This window comes from Xiphophorus couchianus, chromosome 7 (genome assembly GCF_001444195.1).
Source record: "Xiphophorus couchianus chromosome 7, X_couchianus-1.0, whole genome shotgun sequence".
NCBI classification, from domain to species: domain Eukaryota; kingdom Metazoa; phylum Chordata; class Actinopteri; order Cyprinodontiformes; family Poeciliidae; genus Xiphophorus; species Xiphophorus couchianus.
The window spans coordinates 36990549-37010658 of NC_040234.1; the positions used below are offsets into that span (position 1 = coordinate 36990549).

At 43.8% G+C, this 20110-nt stretch overlaps 1 protein-coding gene across 4 annotated transcripts in view; it reads left to right on the forward strand.

Moving 5' to 3' along the window:
* Positions 1 to 14519, forward strand: part of col6a3 (collagen, type VI, alpha 3) — a 30139-nt gene extending 15620 nt beyond the window's left edge. For 2 of the 4 annotated variants that reach the window (XM_028023269.1, XM_028023273.1), the window contains 14 exons: positions 1229 to 1261; positions 1369 to 1405; positions 1501 to 1512; positions 1595 to 2088; positions 2163 to 2265; positions 3130 to 3831; positions 3915 to 4005; positions 4085 to 4140; positions 5038 to 5298; positions 6314 to 6373; positions 6793 to 6978; positions 9433 to 9492; positions 9777 to 9962; positions 13972 to 14519. In XM_028023269.1, the coding sequence (XP_027879070.1) occupies positions 1229 to 1261; positions 1369 to 1405; positions 1501 to 1512; positions 1595 to 2088; positions 2163 to 2265; positions 3130 to 3831; positions 3915 to 4005; positions 4085 to 4140; positions 5038 to 5298; positions 6314 to 6373; positions 6793 to 6978; positions 9433 to 9492; positions 9777 to 9962; positions 13972 to 14009 (2319 nt within the window). In that variant the 3' untranslated portion in view covers positions 14010 to 14519. The remainder of the gene's footprint in view (positions 1 to 1228; positions 1262 to 1368; positions 1406 to 1500; positions 1513 to 1594; positions 2089 to 2162; positions 2266 to 3129; positions 3832 to 3914; positions 4006 to 4084; positions 4141 to 5037; positions 5299 to 6313; positions 6374 to 6792; positions 6979 to 9432; positions 9493 to 9776; positions 9963 to 13971) is intronic. The other 2 variants (XM_028023271.1, XM_028023272.1) reach the window with 2 other exon arrangements.
* The last annotated feature ends 5591 nt before the right edge of the window (positions 14520 to 20110 follow it).

Here is a 20110-nt window from a genome sequence, read left to right on the forward strand (position 1 = left end):
AACCATGATGCTAACCATGTAGCTCATCACGGTTATCTCAGGCCTCAGTGCGTTATTGACTACTTTCGTTGCATTATTCTTTTACTCCTATTGTACAACATGATAAATTTGTAAAAGCACTATTTAGTTGTTTTTATAGAGAGCGTAAAAATCATAATAATTAGCTGCGGATACTAACATTAGCATCTGTTAGCATGCGCTGTTGTCTGAGGCTGCAGCAAATTCTGCTCTATTCTAACCAAGGAGCTCCGCAGCGAACGGTCACAGACTGACTGGCTCTGACAACAGCAGGTAAAAAGGAGCTCAGGTATTTCAACAGGTAGAAAATTCACAATGAATACCTGTGGATGCTAACTTTAGTGTCCTCTGTTGGCTCGGGAGAACGGCGGGAAAACCTGACAGCTATGGCTTACATGGTGATATGCAGATAAGATTCTGATTTATTCCAATAAAGCTTAAAGCCTTTAAGCTTTTGGCCAACTGACTAGCGGACATGTTGGATCAAAGCAGCTCAGCATTCTTCATTTTAATACATGAGGCTTTTTGGTATACAAGTTCTCATAAAATTACTACTTTATTCATGATTTATTCTGGTTTTATGTTGACTTTATTAAGGTATAAATATATACCTTATATATATTGATAAGACATATATAAATATAAATATATTGACAAGACATTTTATTTGTATCAAACAAAATTTAAAACAGAACACTTAAGTGCATCAAACAAAATCATACTCTTGTAACTTCAAAAAACAAAATTATTTTAATCTGGCCATTTTATACTCCATTTTAAATAAATGACCTTTTGATTTTTTTAATAAACATCTTCTATCGGAAAGTTCTTATAATTTTTAAGAACAACTACTACATTTATAGTTTTAGGTTTTTGCAAGAGGATGGACATTAGTTGAATGGTGGGAAAAAACATTTTCCAAACTAACAAGAAAAATAGACTTAAAATATATGACACTGCTACATTTTGTGTCAGTGTTGTGAAAATGCAATGTGATTATTCTATGAAAAAAACTTAAAAACTGCTAAAGCCTAAATTTGTTGTGTCTATAATTAAAACATTGATGTTTTTTTAGCAATTTTAGCTAAAGTTCAAAGCCTTCGTTAAAGGACCCAGAGCTGCTGCGCTAATGAGGGAACATGATCAAAAACATTGATGTAGATGGGTTAGGGTTAGGTTGAGATTTAATGGACTTGTTTTCGCTCTACAGGGGGCCAAAGGACCAAGAGGACCAGGTGTTGTGGTATGTCTCCATTTTATCAAATAAATTGTACAGAGCTAATAAATCAAACTTTCCTCTGCATCTATTTAGTTCATTTTAGCTTTCTAATAATTTATTGTTCATTTCAGCAATGTGACCTGGTCAAGAAGATCAGAGATAACTGTCGTAAGTTTTCATTGTTGTTTTTTTTAACCTATGGATGTGTTTTTGTTCCTTTACAATCAGTTTCTTACACTCTTTTCTTGTCTTTTCTTTCCTAGCTTGCTGTTATGGTGAGTATAGAGGATTGTTGATTTGCAGGAAATGCTCCAGGTGGCCGTGTTTCTCCAGAGATCCGGGTGTCTTTGGTTTTAGGTAAGCAGGAATGTCCGCTGTACCCCACTGAGCTAGCCTTCGCGCTGGACGTCTCCCAGGCCGTAGACCGCCAGGTCTTCAACAACATGCGGGACACGGCCGCCCTCCTGGTCAGGAACATCACCATCGCCGAGAGCAACTGTCCGAGAGGAGCTCGCGTCGCTCTCACCTTGTACAACAACGAGGTGATCACCGAGTTCCGGTTTGCCGACTCCATGAAGAAGCGGTCGCTGGTGGATCACATCGAGGGGCTGCAGAAACCGCGGTCCAGTAAGGAGGCCAGTCTGGACACGGCCATGAGCTTTGTGGCCCAGAACACCTTCAAGAGAGTACGCAGCGGCTTCCTGATGAGGAAGGTCGCCGTCTTCTTTGTTGGTCATCGTGTCAGGCAGACCCAGAGAATCACCAACGCCGCCCTTCGCCTTCACGATGCTGGAATCGCCACGCTGCTGCTGGTGAACAGCGAGAGCAGAGAGCTGAGCCGGGCAGTTCAGGTACGACCCAACCAGCGAAAGGACGGGCAGGTCCTCTAAAAGCAGCTCATCTCATTCATTCTCCTTTAAACCAGGTCAACAACACGGCGCTGGCCCAGGTCATCGTCCTTCCCTCCCCGGGTAGCTCCCAGTACAAGTCTGTCTTCCAAAAGATCTTGAGCTGCCACGTCTGCTACGGTGAGACGCTTCCGGCTCATAAAGGGTTAAACTGGGACGCAAAGTACCAGTACATGTTCACCGTATTTTAGTTGGGAAAAATAAACTTTATACACAAATTAAAGCATTTGATTATTTACATAATACATGTCACAGAAAATGAGATGAAAATGTAGGAGATTAGCTTTTTATTTCATCCATTAATTTCTGAGAGACCATTTTGGAAAAAAAATGTCCAAGTGGCAGAAAATTGTTCAAAGATGCCGTCTTAATTTTTAAGTAAATTTTGTGAAAAGAAAAACTAAATGTAGGAATAAAGAAGAGTTAGGTGGTGCTAAAGTTGGAGATCAAACCTCTGATAAAAACTTTTCACCACAGTTCAAATCCTTTCACCGTAATGTTCGCTAGCGCCGAGTTCACACCGACAGACAAGGCAGTGATCCAGGCAGAAAGCAAACATGGAGGGAATCCAAATCAACGGATGTTTTCTCTGTTAAATATACTCCATTAGCTGTCGGCCATGTTTGTTTACTCTGAACCATCTTGAATGAAATCGTTTGTGTTGCTCCAATCACACTGTAAAACCAAACCTGTTACACCTGCGATGTTTTATTGTGTGAGCGCTCTCTCAGGCTTTGAAAACAAAAGTTCGAATGGTGCCATGTGACCCAGAGTTTCTAATTAATGTTTCACACTCAATACCTCGGGACTCATCTGGTCTGATTCCCTCTGGTCTCATCAGAGCAGATCCCTGATCAGTCTCCATGTCGATCAGATTCATTCAGACATTTCCTCCAGCCAGTTGAACCACTGAGACATTCAGACTGTGTTTAGTTTGATATAACTAGATCATTAGTAATAGTAATAATACTTTGTCTTTTCTAGATTCTTGCTCTCCAGACCAGCTTTGTGACTATCTGCCTCCGTCGGCCAGCCGCGATCGGCGATCTCTGACGTCTGATGTGGACATCGACATGGCGTTCGTCATAGACAGCTCCGAGTCGACCTTCCCGTCCACCTTCATCGAGATTAAACGATATATCGCTCACATCGTAGAGGCTCTTCACGTGTCTTCGGATCCCACCGCCTCCGTCCATCACGCCAGAGTGTCTGTCGTCCAGCAGGCTCCCTACGAGTTCATGCACAACCGGACCGGCCAACCCATCCGCGTGGACCTGGGCCTGACCGACCACGCCTCGGCTCAGGCCGTCGTCCGGTTCCTGCTGGACAAGACGGAGCAGCTGGAGGGCGGCCGCGCCCTGCCGGCGGCCATCGAGGCAACCGTGGATCAGGTGTTCGAGAAGGCGCCGCTGCAGCGCGACAGGAAGGTGATGGTGTTGTTTGTGACCGGCAGCGTGGCGGAGGACGAGGATCAGCTGGTCCGCATCGCCAACGAGGTCAAATGCAGAGGCTACTTCCTGGTGATCTTCGGCGTGGGCGAGTCGGTGGGGCCCAGGGACGCTCACGTCCTGTCGCGCATGGCGAGCGAACCCTCTGATGTCTTCTTCAAGCGCCTCGACCTCATTTCCCACTTTTATGACAAACACATCCAGACGTTTGGCCAGCTGTTTGCTAAGTATATCAGCTGTGAGTCCAACCGATTTTCCTCTGCAGCCTGTTGCACAATCCTTCTCCAGCCCGAAATTCATGACATCTTCTCTGCTTCATAGTTGAAAACCGACCTGAACAATCTAAGACCTGTCAGTGGACGCAGAGCGACCAGCCGCTGAAGAGCCCCCTGCCACCTTCACAGCACCAGGAGTGAGCCAGAAAACCTCTGGATTAGTTCCCACCGTTAGCCTGTCTTTAATCGCTGTTTTCACCAATGTTCATTCCCTAGGAAACACCAGAAGCATCATGACGGCCACCAAGCAGTTCATGAGAGAAAACTCAATAGTAAGATGCACAAACTTCATATTTACTGATATTCCTTTTAATTATTCAAGATGGCCGCCATGATTGTCATGGAAAATGAGTTTTTACCCTAAAATCGCCAATTAGATGAATTTTATGTCAAATTAAACATTTTCAACCATAAATATCATATATTTTCTTTACTTTGTGTTTCCTTTTTCTGGTGGACATTTTTCAAAATGGCTGACATGGTTGTAATGGAGGATTTATGTTTGCACTAAAATTGGCAGTAGGTACTGCCAGTTAGTGAAGCTAACCAAAAAGCTAACTTCACTTAGCATTAATTTACTTAATATTAGCTCTGCTAATGCTAAGCCGCTAAACATATAAACACATGAGCAGAAGCTAATGCTAACACAAGAAATTATCAGAAGCAAATGCTAAACCAAATACAAAAGATTTAGTAACACATGAAACATTAGTCAAAGCTAATGCTAACATTAAGACGTCAATTTCTCATGTCCTTCCAGGTCTGAGACTCGCTAACAGCAAAGTCCTCGGTTTCTGATTCTGCCGCATTTTCTTATTTTAAAGTTGTATGAATATGTTGACCAAAGTGGGAAACTTCTGATGTGATTAAAGTTCATGCTTGTTTTGAAAATTGGTAGCATTTTATGACAATAATTGGTTTAAAAGGCGGCCATCAGGAAATTCAAGTAGCTGAAGGAAACATGAAAACATCCGACCTAACGGGTCGGATGTTAGCATGGGGTTAGCATGCTAATTTTTAAGCTTGTTTCCACACTTAGATTTTTACAGTGAAATGCTGCACTAGTAGTAGTTGTATCAGTATTAAACCTTTTTATATTTGTATCCTGATATAAAAAACAATGCTTGTAGATTTCCTTTATTCTGACATTTTCTGTTTCCTCCCTCCAGACGCCGACGAGCTGCACGTCTCCAACGTCACCGCCAGCAGCTTCACGTTGCGGTGGAGCAACCCCGAACCCAAACTGCTGGTCTACTTTGAGGTGGTGGTGACCCGACTACAGGACCACACCCTGGTGGTGAAGACCAACGTTTCAGGCTCAGAGATCGCGGTGTTCAACGTGGAGAGCTCTCAGACGTATCACGCTGTGGTCACGGCGTACACAGCAGAGGGCCGGGTCGTCTCGGCCCGCAAGGGCATCGTCACAACCAGTAAGTTCAACAAACACAACCTACAGACTGCGTCACACACATTTCTTCATAATTAGGGCTGGGACTAATTTTGATTAGTTAGCTATAGAGATTTATTGCATTAAAATTTTCCTTTTGCATTTTGTATAACCTTTGTATTTGCAACTTTCTGGTACGTTTATAAATCTGACGCATTAGCGACATTCGCAAACAAACGGTGTGGAAGAAGCTGCTTCTCTTGTTCCACTGGGGCAGCATTTTGTTTCAAAGAAACAATCTAACATTTGAAAAACCTAAATAACAGATTAAAAACATTTATTCTATAACTCAGCTGCAAAAAGAGATTATGAGATGATGGTCCGGTCGACCCGGTTCTACTGGAACCAGAACATCTGCTCCATCTCCAGCTGCTGTGGTTCTGAGTCAAACCAACCTGTTCCCCTCCTGGCCTGTGGGGGCGCTGCACCAAAAACCTCTGAAGACACTGAGAGCAACTTCCTGTTTCACCAGATGGAAACAAGATGGAGGCGTCAGATTTTAGCAGTTGGAGGATTTCTCTTTAGTCTTTGGCTGAAGACCAGGAGCCATTTCTGCTGCTAGCGCTAGGCTAGCATGTTAGCTTTGGTTGTATTTACCCAGAATGCAGCGCTGTAGTCCACTTGCTGCTTTTGGAGCGGGCTCCGGTCTGCTTGGTGTTCACATTCAAACCGAACCCAGACCGAGATTTGGAGGACCAGAGGTCAGAGGTCAGCTAGCATCCACACCTCACCAACCAGACCGGACTTTGACTAGGCAGACTGGAGTCGGATTAAAACGTACTGAACCCTGTTTATACTTTCTGCTCAGTTTAGTGAGATTTCTCCTGTCTAAACTTGTTGAATCATCAAACTAAAACTTTTATCATCTTCAAAAGCTGCTTCATACCTAAAGAATCGTTTGTAAAAGAGCCTTTCCTGAAGTTTCATATTAATTACCCGTAGTTTCATAAAGTTTGTTCTGTTATTGTAGCTTCATCGTTGCCTCTTTCCCCTCACAGAAGCAGCCAGCCTCGGCAGCAGCACTGTAAAAACTACGCCGCTGGACAAACCGGAGCCTGGTAAGCTGGTCTGAAAACCATCCAGTAAGAACCAGTGTGGATTTAGTCAGCAGCTGCTGAGGTTCACGACCTGGACCACAAAAAGCCTCTAAATTACTAAATAAACTAACATTTTAGCAGATGTAGTCATGACTAACTTTTCAGTTCACTTGTAAAAACTCCAAATTAATCCACTTTCATTCTCCTGACTTCATTTTGGATAACATAGCTGCTCTGGAGGTCATAGGTTCTTGTTTTTGTAGGAAAAACCTCTGAATGTTTATAAACCTGCTTGCACAGTAAAGTGACCTGTTGATTTTAACACACATGATCTTTCATGTTTTAAATTTAATCGTAACACAAACGCCTTCTCTCCCTGTCTGTCCTTCTGCACATGTGTGTGTTTCTGTTTCCCGTCATTTTTCTGTTGCATGTTGTAGCTAGTGGCCTGGCAGACCCCTGCTCACTTGACTTTGACCCGGGAATGCCGTGCAAAGACTTTGAGGCTAAGTGGTTCTTTGACAGACAGAATGGGTTCTGTGCAGAGTTCTGGTTTGGAGGTTGTGGAGGAAATGAGAATAGGTTCGACTCAGAAGAACTTTGCTTGAAAAACTGCATGAGGTCAGGTGAGTTACGGCCGGAGGAATGAATTAAAACAAACTGGGATTATCTGTTAACACTCAGGGGAAAATATGACGATTTAGGTTTAACTTAAATAATTTGCCCAATTTTTGAAAACTAAATATTAATTCTTGTCCAAACTTCTGGAAGTTTTTCCAGAAGTTCTTACTCATGTTTTTAATGGTGTGAATGCTGAACAAAATCAAATAATGTAATGCTAATCTAAAAATTAGCCTTGCAAGCTAATGTTAGCACTAAGAAACATTAGCATAGCTAGCATAGGGATAAAATCAGCATGTTGTCTTTTTCAGATTTTTAAATGTGCAAACAGAAATTTATAAGAAAATTAAAGAAAATATTTTGTGTTGTTTGTAAGCTAATTTAAGACTAAAAGTTTTAAATCAATTAAAAAGTAACTTTCTGACCTTTAAATTTGAGTTTGCAGCTAGCTAACATTTAGTTATAAATCTTTTTTTATTAAGAGATTGTCTGAAATTAAATATGTAATATTAAATAAATGAATAAAATATTCCTATAATAGCCAACATCACCAGCTAACAGCACTTTAGCTACCGTAGCGTTTCAGTTCTCATTTTCTATTAATATTAACATTTTTCATGGAGTTTAAGGAGATAACTGAAAATCTTTTTTTAATCTAGAAATGACAGCAAATCAAAAAAATACCTTGAAATGTTAAAGTAGCCTTTGGAAGCTAAAAGTGCTAATAGCACAGGATACTATTGATTAGATATCATCACAGGATTATGGATCTATGGATTTTTTAAATTTTATTTAGGTTATCTGAAAACAAAATGTCAATAAAACTATGAATTACATGAAATCAAACTATATATTTTCCATCTTTCAAGCAGTCTGTCAGAGAAATGCTAACTCAGCTATTTTGGTTCAAACCTCAAGGAACTGAACAAACTTCATAGTTAGAAATTATTTTTTATGTACTGTAACAATTTACCTGTACAGTGTTTATAAAACTCAATGAATAACATCAGTCACTCTATATGTTGATCTGTTAGTTGCTGAGTCAAAATGCTGACATTAAAATTAGCTTTAGTTAACTAGAGGTTATTAATATGAACACATTTGCATAGCGTTATTGATTTTAGCGTGTTTTCAGAATATCTGAACTTATTTTAAAATGCAAATGAGAAAAAAAATCTATAAATCATAAGAAGTAAAACAATTTGAAACTAGGAGTAGCCTGAGCAAGCTAACCATACGCTAATGAAAATTAACCAGAAAAGGCTAAAGGCTGAATATACTCTGCAGAAAAACAAACAAAAAAGTTTTTATGCAAAATATGAGGAACAACAACAAAGTTTTTCTGGCTCCTCATAGCTCCGCCCACTGCAGCGTCCATCGGCTCAGATCGGTTCAAAGGTTTTCACACTGACAAAAGGAAAAGTTCTGCTGTGAACTTGTTTCACAAAAAGCTGCAGGAAGAAACTGCAGCTGGTCCTGATTTTAACGAGGAACCAACCTGAGGAGGAAGTTCCCACGTTTCTGGGTCGTTCTCTGAATTCGGTGCATTTTGTGTCTCAGGTTTATCTCAAAGATTTTCATACAATGCAAACCATTTTATGAGAAAATCAATAAATGGAAATATCCATTTTTATATATATACATATGCAAGTATATCTTAAAAATTATGTTTTGAAAAATGTTATGGGTTGTTGAAGCCAAATGATCATGACCCAACTGACCAACGTTAAGTTTTCACTGAATAGAAAACAAATAAAAATAGCCAGTAACTGCAAGTTATTTCTACTAATATAAACTTTTTTAGGTATACTTTAGGCTAAATAAATGTAAGAAATATACATGAATTATTTATAAAAAGCACTTTTACATCAAGTTGCCATATTCTACTTATCAGTCTAATTATTATGATTCACAATAAAATAAAATAGATTTACAATGAGTTATTTAAACAGGTCAAATCAAAGGAACTGGAAGAATTAGTTTAATTATGTTATAGAGTTTCAGTCATAGAGGAATCAAATTTCCCCATAACAGGGTTGAACTTAAAGCAACCAAAAAAAACAAAGAAATTAGTATTAATGGGGGCGTGCCGTGGTGGCGTAGCGGTTAGCGCGACCCGTATTTGGAGGCCTTCAGTCCTCGACTCGGCCGTCGCAGGACCCGACGACATTTGCCGCGTGTCTTCCCTGTTTCCTGTCAGCCTGCTGTCATATATAAGGGACACTAGAGCCACAAAAAACCCCCTGGAGGGGTAAAAAAAAAAAAAAAAAAATTAGTATTAATGTTTGGATTTCATGCATAAGGTGGGGAAACATATTTTCTTGGAGGTTCAGAGAGTCCTTCAATAGATGCAGTGTTCAGAAACACAGTTTTTTGTGGTATATTTTTAAGTAACCTGGGAGCCAAAATGCACCGAATTCCTGCCCTGCTAATGTTTTCCTCTGTTTCTGCCTCTGCAGCGCCGCAGCCTGAGCCAGAGGAGCAGCGAGGCGAACAGCTGGAGATTCTTCCGGCTCCTGGTGAGAACTTTCATTATCGGGTTTATTGTTAAAGTAATTCATCCAAAAAGAGTAAAAAACCAGAGTCCAGATGAAACCGTGGTTTGTTTCAGACCTGATCTTCTCAGGAGCAACGCTGAATTACAGCTTCATCAGCCAGATTGTTTGTAAAATGTTTCTGTTCTTATGATCAGACATCAGAAGTTAAAACGATTCATCTCCAATCGGTGGAGATGAAAGCAGCTGAGCGTGTTGCACTGGCTGTGGAGCTGCTTCGTTTTTACTCATTTGTTCTTCTCTTCCAGCTGCCATTACGTCTGTGGACATTTGCCAGCTTCCCAAAGAAGAAGGAAAATGTGCAAAGTTTGTTCTGAAGTGGCATTTTGATGCCGCTAGCAGCAGCTGCAGCCGCTTCTGGTATGGCGGCTGCGACGGGAACCAGAACCGCTTTGACACGTATGAGCAGTGCATGAAGGCGTGTGGAGCCGCAGGTACGTGTCGCTCGGTGTAGTCAAATCCTCTGAATGAAGCTTCATTCACTCTCCGTCATTAATGCATAGAAACCTGAATTTAGTTAATGGCCCTTTAAAAAGATCTGTGTTGCAAATAAAACATTAGCTTCTATTAATATTGCTCAAACTAATAATTAGCCATTAATGGAGGCCTCACCAAACTGTAGCCGGATATCTGGGAAAACAAACATATTTTTATTTATTTCGACCGTTCATCCACATGAAACTGTTTAATATCACAAAAAATATTTATGAAAACTGCAACCAAACTAGAGATAGACTTAGACTGACTTTATTATCATTCTGCATGCACAGGGTGAATACAGAATGAAATTTTGTTGCATACGGCTCAGGACAATGTTTTGAGGTTCCAATGTTGTGAGGTTACTCCAGAATAAAATAAAATACAGTATAAAATATGAATATAAATCTAAATATAAAATATAAAGTGCAGGAATGACAGTAAAATAGAAGTTATTTAGCTATGTACATGTGCAAGGTATAAAGTGGAGACCAGATTTTGAGTGCAGTCCAGTTAAGAGTTCAGCAGTCTGATGGCAAGTGGGAAAAAGCTGTTTCAGAACCTGGTGGACCTGCACCGGATGCTGCAGAACCTCTTTCCAGAGGGCAGCAGGGAGAACAGTCCATGGTGGGGGTGTGAGGGGTCACTGACGATGTTTCGGCCTCGGGACACGCAGCGCTGGGATGAAATGTCCTGAATGGAGGGAAGGGGGGCCCCGATGATCCTCTCAGCTGTCCGCACCACTCTCCTCACGTTCTTCCAGTCGGAGGCGCTGCAGCCTCCACACCAGTAGAACGTCTTGAGGATGGGCGGGGGCAGGTGTGCTCTTCTCATCCTCCGCAGGAAATACAAACGTTTCTGTGCCCTCTTGACCAGAGACGTGGTGTTCACAGTCCAGGTGAGGTCGTTAGTGATGTGCACCCCCAGGAATTTGGTGCTGCTGACCACCTCCACAGCCGAGCTGTTGATGAGCAGTGGAGCGTGGCTGGGCCGGTTCTTCCTGAAGTCGACGATCATCTCCTTCGTCTTGTCAACGTTCAGGATCAGGCTGTTGTCTCTGCACCAGTCCACCAGCTGCTCCACCTCCTCTCTGTAGTCCAGGTCGTTGTCGTCTCTGATGAGGCCCACCACCGTTGTGTCGTCCGCGAACTTCACGATGTGGTTGGTGGCGAACCTGGGGATGCAGTCGTGTGTCATCATAGTGAACAGCAGAGGGTTCAGGACGCAGCCCTGAGGGGAGCCTGTGCTGAGGGTGATGACATCGGAGGTGTGTTGTCCGATCCGGACTGACTGAGGTCTGTCGGTGAGGAAGTCTAGCAGCCAGTTGCGCAGGGGGGTGCTGAAGCCCAGGTGTCCCAGTTTTCCTGCCAGATGCTGTGGGACGATTGTGTTGAACGCTGAGCTGAAGTCCAGGAACAACATCCGCACATGAGTGTTCTTCTCCTCCAGGTGAGCCAGGCTCAGGTGTAGGGCAGAGGAGATGGCGTCCTCAGTGGAGCGTTTTCGGCGGTAGACAAACTGGAACGGGTCGAATGTGGAGGGGAGTCTGGAGACGATGTGTTCTTTTACCAGCCTTTCAAAGCACTTCATCATGATGGGAGTCAGTGCCGCAGGCCGGTAATCGTTGAAAGAGGTGACTTGAGGTTTCTTCGGCACCGGAATGATGGAGGCAGTTTTGAGACAGGCTGGCACTGTGGCTTGGTCCAGTGAGGTGTTAAAAATGTCTGTTAGGACACCAGCCAGCTGACCTGCGCATTCCCTGAACACCCGCCCAGGTATGTTGTCGAGGCCTGGGGCCTCCGTGGGTTGACTCTTTTCAGAGTCTTCAACACATCGGCTGTGTCCAGGCAGAGTGCCTCCTCTTCCTGGTGGGGAACAGTTTTCTTTGCCGGAGTACTGTTCAGTGCCTCGAACCTCCCAAAGAAGTTATTGAGTCCATTTAGAAAGTCAGCATCAACTTCACCCACTGGGGTGGAGGATGGATTGTAATCTGTGATCGCCCGTATGCCTTGCCACATACTCCTGGTGTTGCTGGTGTCGTGGAAGAACTCCTGTATTTTTCGACTGTGGGTTCGCTTTGCTAACCTGATAGCACAGTTCAAGTTGGCTCTTGCTGTCCTCAGTGCCTCCTTGTCGCCAGACTTGAAGGCTGAGTTCCGTGCTTTTAGCATTTCCCGTACCTCCTTAGTCATCCAGGGTTTTTGGTTGGCCCGGGTGATAATGTTCTTAGTGATGCTGACGTCCTCTGTGCACTTGTTGATGTAGGCTGACACAGTCATGGCGTACTCATCGATGTTGATCTGGTCGTTGTAAGTGGCTGCTGCCTTGAACATCTCCCAGTCAGAGCACTCAAAACAGTCCTGAAGTGCCTCCATGGCCCCCTCAGTCCACACTCTCACCTGCTTCACCGTAGGTTTTGTTCTGATCAGCAGGGGCTTGTATGCAGGAATTAGCATAACAGATAGGTGGTCTGAAGAACCGAGGTGGGGGCGGGGGGCTGCTCTGATTGCTTCTTTGATGTTGGTCTAGGCCAAGTCTAGAGTATTTCCTCCCCTGGTTGGAAAATCCACATACTGGTTGAAGTGAGGGAGAACAGTCTTCATGTTGGCCTGGTTAAAATCCCCAGCAATGATGAAAACGCCTTCTGTGTGTGAGGATTGCAACTCACTGATGGTCCGGTAGAGAACACTCATAGCCTCTTTAGTGTTAGCACTGGGGGGCACATACACAGCAGTGATGCTAACCACAGTAAACTCCCTGGGCAGGTAGAATGGTCTGCAGTTAACAGTCAGAAGCTCGATGTCCGGGGAGCAGTAACTGGCGACAGTCATGGCATTTTTACACCAGTTGTTATTGATGTAAATACAGAACCCTCCTCCTCGGGTTTTACCGCTGAGAGCGCTGCTCCTGTCTGCGCGGAATGTAGCGAGCCCCTCCAGGCTAACAACGTTGTCCGGTATGGACGAGTTGAGCCATGTCTCCGTCAGAATGAGAGCGCAGCAGTTCCTCAACTCTCTCTTTGAAGACAGTTCTAGTTGCAGATGGTCTATTTTGTTGTCCAGAGAGCGGACGTCGGAGAGGAAGATGGACGGAAGCGGCGATCTGTGGGGGTTAGCGTTTAGCTTAGCTGTTAGTCCACTTCGACAGCCGCGCTTCCGCTGCCGGTCGCACCGCCTTTGCTTTCTCCTCCTCCGACTAGTGCTGCTAGGCGAGTCCGCTGCGCTGCGGGCCGCTGGGTCTTGCCTCCGTAGCACTCCGAGATCACGTAAACACTCCAGAGTAGTCGTTTTTATGAGTCCAAAATCACTTGATGATTGTAATTCCAGCAGACGCTGGCGATCATATGATAACTTACTGAGTGGATGCAAAGTTTGTAGTGTTTTAGGTGGAGTATTTTGCTCAAATACTTGCACTTTGTCGAGAGCCCATGCAGCCGCAGCCATACAGGGCGCCGCCATCTTATCATCATAGATGTGAATAAACTCCGTATTTATGAGTTCGTGTCTGCGACAAACAATAAGCCGATATTTCCACATCGTGGCGTTGAGACGATTCCCGATCAGCATCATTAGTTCTAATAACTTTATATTCTGTTGCCTTTGATTGGCTGACAGGTTTTAGCTCTGCTCTACACTGCCCCCTGTTGGTTCTCATGTTTAAAACACGCGGATTTCTGAAATGTGTACCATGTTTATTTAGATGATGTCTGACAAATCCACACGTTTAAAGGTTAGTAAAGTCGAACAAAACACAGAAACATTTACACACCTGCCGTCGTTACTGCTGCATGTTGACAAAGTTTTACATAAATTAGTTTTTAAAAAGCTGTTTTCAACTAAAACGTCAGGAGATACAACTTCAACAGAAGAATCTGTTTAGCAAAATGTTAAACATAAATAGGAAGCTGCTGCAGCAGGTTGCTGCAGCTCGCTGTGTTTCCAGTTAACCTGACTGGTTTCCTCCCAGCAGGGAACCCGGGGCTCCTGGCCGCAGTGAGAACATAGGAGTGGCGCCTCAACCTCGTCTGCAGAAGCGAAGGGCCGCACTGTAAGGACGCCTTGCTGAAGCAATGGTGGCAGCACTGGACTCAACACACATGAACTTTGACCCCCGACTTCCTGAAGTAGTCTGTTTGACGACGAGATGTAAGGAAGACAGTTCGCTGCGTGAAAACTTTAATCTATTGGTGCTAAACGAGTTGAATAAATGCAGCAGTTTGTCTCGAACCATGAAGTAAAACAGCTTTTAATGTTTCTATGATGGATCTGTAATGAATCCAACAGCAGGACTTGAACCTCGGTGACTTTCTCCACTGCAGCGCCGCGCGGCTCTTTACATGCTCGTCACCCAGAAACCCACCGCTCTGATGTCCAGTTAAAGTCACTTCCAGATCCGTTTCCTGCTACTTAAACAGAATGTAACGTCACTCTGGTTTTTGGTTTTGTTTTGCTTTTCATGAGGTTTGTCCGTCAGTCTGTCTGGGGGAAATAAAATGAAGTAGACTTTGTAATAAACACGAGCGTCTGACTTTTCTGTTCAACTGTTTACTGTCCAACATTCAGAAGTCAAAGGAAAACCTTTAAATCTTCCTGACAACGTTTGGAAGAAGCTGTGATTATTACTGAATTATTACTTCTGAATTAAAGTGGGTCTCATGAGGTCCGGATCCAGAGCGGAGCCGTTTTCCGCAGCGGTCTGGAGGAATCTAAGGTCGCGACCTGCGGGTCTGATGTTCTGGACGGCGAGCAGCTGAACTTCAGGCCAAACAAACGAGTGAAACAACCCGACCTAAATCCAACATGAGGGGAAAGTTTTCAGTTTCCAGCATAATTAGAGAATTTCTTCTCTGATTTTCTGCCTTTTGGTTTGGCTTCGCTGCCACGGCCTAGTTAAAGTCACACAGACCAAATTCAGAGCCTCCCACATCTAAAGCAGCTAATTCTGTAATTGTGCTGAATATTAAAACTGAAAGTAGTTGGTGGTGAAACTGAACATGAAGTTATTTGTCTCTGTGTGAGATCTGGTCGCCATGGAGACGGCAAACCTTCAGTCTGCATGTTTATTCATTTAAATGGGAAACAATTCAGCTTTTACCTAAAAATAACTTCAAATTATTCAAATTAATCATCATGAGGAAACAAAATCTGGATCTGTAAGATGAGTTCATTTGTTCTACAGTTATTTGTGGATAAAATTTTAACTTTATAAAATCAGATTCTCAAAATGGCTAACGCTATAAGGACCAAGAGTTACAGGACGTTAGGTTAGCATTAGCATTAGCTGAGGTTTACTGTCCCTCTTCTTAAAATTTACTTTGTTTTACTTTAACTCAGCAGCTCAGATAAAAGATTTAAATTAGCTCAACATTTAAAACCAAGACGAATCCACATGCTACAAGCTAACAGTGGTTTCCCTCCAAAATGCTGGCTAAGCTAAGCTAGCATTAGCATCAGAGATGAACTCTAGATTCTTCAGGTTATGTTCACTCTGCTAAACACATCAACTTTATTTTCAGGACTTTTCTACTGCAGAATAACATGGAGGCAACTTGGAGGCAACACAGCCAACATGATGGCAACTTGGAGACAACTTGGAGAAAACATGATGGCAACTTGGAGGGAACACGATGGTAACTTGGAGAAAACATGGTGGTAACATGGAGGCAACTTGGAGACAACATGGAGAAAACATGATGGCAACATGGAGGCAACTTGGAGGCAACATGATGGCAACTTGGAGGCAACATGATGGCAACTTGGAGAAAACATGATGGCAACTTGGAAGGAACATGAAGGCAACATGGAGGCAACATGATGGCAACTTGGAGGCAACATGATGGCAATTTGGAGAAAATATGATGGTAACGTGGAGGCAACATGGTGGCAACTTGGAGGGAACATGATGGCAACATGGAGGCAAAATGATGCTAACTTGGAGGCAACATGATGGCAACTTGGAGGGAACATGATGGCAACATAGAGGCAACATGATGGTAACTTGGAGGCAACATGATGGCAACTTGGAGGGAACATGATGGCAACATAGAGGCAACATGATGGCAACATGGAGGCAACATGATGGTAACTTGGAGGCAACATGATGGCAATTTGGAGAAAATATGATGGTAACTTGGAGGCAACATGGTGGCAACTTGGAGGGAACATGATGGCAACATGGAGGCAACATGATGCTAACTTGGAGGCAACATGATGGCAATTTGGAGAAAATATGATGGTAACTTGGAGGCAACATGATGGTAACTTGGAGGCAACATGATGGCAACATAGAGGCAACATGATGGCAACATGGAGGCAACATGATGGTAACTTGGAGGCAACATGATGGCAATTTGGAGAAAATATGATGGTAACTTGGAGGCAACATGGTGGCAACTTGGAGGGAACATGATGGCAACATGGAGGCAACATGATGCTAACTTGGAGGCAACATGATGGCAACTTGGAGGGAACATGATGGCAACATAGAGGCAACATGATGGCAACATGGAGGCAACATGATGGTAACTTGGAGGCAACATGATGGCAATTTGGAGAAAATATGATGGTAACTTGGAGGCAACATGGTGGCAACTTGGAGGGAACATGATGGCAACATGGAGGCAACATGATGCTAACTTGGAGGCAACATGATGGCAATTTGGAGAAAATATGATGGTAACTTGGAGGCAACATGATGGTAACTTGGAGGCAACATGATGGCAACATAGAGGCAACATGATGGCAACATGGAGGCAACATGATGGTAACTTGGAGGCAACATGATGGCAATTTGGAGAAAATATGATGGTAACTTGGAGGCAACATGGTGGCAACTTGGAGGGAACATGATGGCAACATGGAGGCAACATGATGCTAACTTGGAGGCAACATGATGGCAACTTGGAGGGAACATGATGGCAACATAGAGGCAACATGATGGCAACATGGAGGCAACATGATGGTAACTTGGAGGCAACATGATGGCAACTTGGAGAAAATATGATGGTAACTTGGAGGCAACATGGTGGCAACTTGGAGGCAACATGATGGTAACATGGAGGCAACTTGGAGACAACATGGAGAAAACATGATGGCAACATGGAAGGAACATGAAGGCAACATGATGGCAACTTGGAGGCAACATGATGGCAATTCGGAGAAAATATGATGGTAACTTGGAGGCAACATGGTGGCAACTTGGAGGGAACATGATGGCAACTTGGAGAAAACATGATGGCAACTTGGAAGAAACATGAAGGCAACATGGAGGCAACATGATGGCAACTTGGAGGCAACATGATGGCAACATAGAGGCAACATGATGGCAACATGGAGGCAACATGATGGTAACTTGGAGAAAATATGATGGTAACGTGGAGGCAACATGGTGGCAACTTGGAGGGAACATGATGGCAACATGGAGGCAACATGATGCTAACTTGGAGGCAACATGATGGCAACTTGGAGGGAACATGATGGCAACATAGAGGCAACATGATGGCAACATGGAGGCAACATGATGGTAACTTGGAGGCAACATGATGGCAATTTGGAGAAAATATGATGGTAACTTGGAGGCAACATGGTGGCAACTTGGAGGGAACATGATGGCAACATGGAGGCAACATGATGCTAACTTGGAGGCAACATGATGGCAATTTGGAGAAAATATGATGGTAACTTGGAGGCAACATGATGGTAACTTGGAGGCAACATGATGGCAACATAGAGGCAACATGATGGCAACATGGAGGCAACATGATGGTAACTTGGAGGCAACATGATGGCAATTTGGAGAAAATATGATGGTAACTTGGAGGCAACATGGTGGCAACTTGGAGGGAACATGATGGCAACATGGAGGCAACATGATGCTAACTTGGAGGCAACATGATGGCAACTTGGAGGGAACATGATGGCAACATAGAGGCAACATGATGGTAACTTGGAGGCAACATGATGGCAACTTGGAGAAAATATGATGGTAACTTGGAGGCAACATGGTGGCAACTTGGAGGCAACATGATGGTAACATGGAGGCAACATGATGGTAACTTGGAGGCAACATGATGGCAACTTGGAGAAAATATGATGGTAACTTGGAGGCAACATGGTGGCAACTTGGAGGCAACATGATGGTAACATGGAGGCAACTTGGAGACAACATGGAGAAAACATGATGGCAACATGGAAGGAACATGAAGGCAACATGATGGCAACTTGGAGGCAACATGATGGCAATTCGGAGAAAATATGATGGTAACTTGGAGGCAACATGGTGGCAACTTGGAGGGAACATGATGGCAACTTGGAGAAAACATGATGGCAACTTGGAAGGAACATGAAGGCAACATGGAGGCAACATGATGGCAACTTGGAGGCAACATGATGGCAACATAGAGGCAACATGATGGCAACATGGAGGCAACATGATGGTAACTTGGAGAAAATATGATGGTAACGTGGAGGCAACATGGTGGCAACTTGGAGGGAACATGATGGCAACATGGAGGCAACATGATGCTAACTTGGAGGCAACATGATGGCAACTTGGAGGGAACATGATGGCAACATGGAGGCAACATGATGGTAACTTGGAGGCAACATGATGGCAATTTGGAGAAAATATGATGGTAACTTGGAGGCAACATGGTGGCAACTTGGAGGGAACATGATGGCAACATGGAGGCAACATGATGCTAACTTGGAGGCAACATGATGGCAACTTGGAGGGAACATGATGGCAACATAGAGGCAACATGATGGCAACATGGAGGCAACATGATGGTAACTTGGAGGCAACATGATGGCAATTTGGAGAAAATATGATGGTAACTTGGAGGCAACATGGTGGCAACTTGGAGGGAACATGATGGCAACATGGAGGCAACATGATGCTAACTTGGAGGCAACATGATGGCAATTTGGAGAAAATATGATGGTAACTTGGAGGCAACATGATGGTAACTTGGAGGCAACATGATGGCAACATAGAGGCAACATGATGGCAACATGGAGGCAACATGATGGTAACTTGGAGGCAACATGATGGCAATTTGGAGAAAATATGATGGTAACTTGGAGGCAACATGGTGGCAACTTGGAGGGAACATGATGGCAACATGGAGGCAACATGATGCTAACTTGGAGGCAACATGATGGCAACTTGGAGGGAACATGATGGCAACATAGAGGCAACATGATGGCAACATGGAGGCAACATGATGGTAACTTGGAGGCAACATGATGGCAACTTGGAGAAAATATGATGGTAACTTGGAGGCAACATGGTGGCAACTTGGAGGCAACATGATGGTAACATGGAGGCAACTTGGAGACAACATGGAGAAAACATGATGGCAACATGGAAGGAACATGAAGGCAACATGATGGCAACTTGGAGGCAACATGATGGCAATTCGGAGAAAATATGATGGTAACTTGGAGGCAACATGGTGGCAACTTGGAGGGAACATGATGGCAACTTGGAGAAAACATGATGGCAACTTGGAAGGAACATGAAGGCAACATGGAGGCAACATGATGGCAACTTGGAGGCAACATGATGGCAACATAGAGGCAACATGATGGCAACATGGAGGCAACATGATGGTAACTTGGAGAAAATATGATGGTAACGTGGAGGCAACATGGTGGCAACTTGGAGGGAACATGATGGCAACATGGAGGCAACATGATGCTAACTTGGAGGCAACATGATGGCAACTTGGAGGGAACATGATGGCAACATAGAGGCAACATGATGGCAACATGGAGGCAACATGATGGTAACTTGGAGGCAACATGATGGCAATTTGGAGAAAATATGATGGTAACTTGGAGGCAACATGGTGGCAACTTGGAGGGAACATGATGGCAACATGGAGGCAACATGATGCTAACTTGGAGGCAACATGATGGCAATTTGGAGAAAATATGATGGTAACTTGGAGGCAACATGATGGTAACTTGGAGGCAACATGATGGCAACATAGAGGCAACATGATGGCAACATGGAGGCAACATGATGGTAACTTGGAGGCAACATGATGGCAATTTGGAGAAAATATGATGGTAACTTGGAGGCAACATGGTGGCAACTTGGA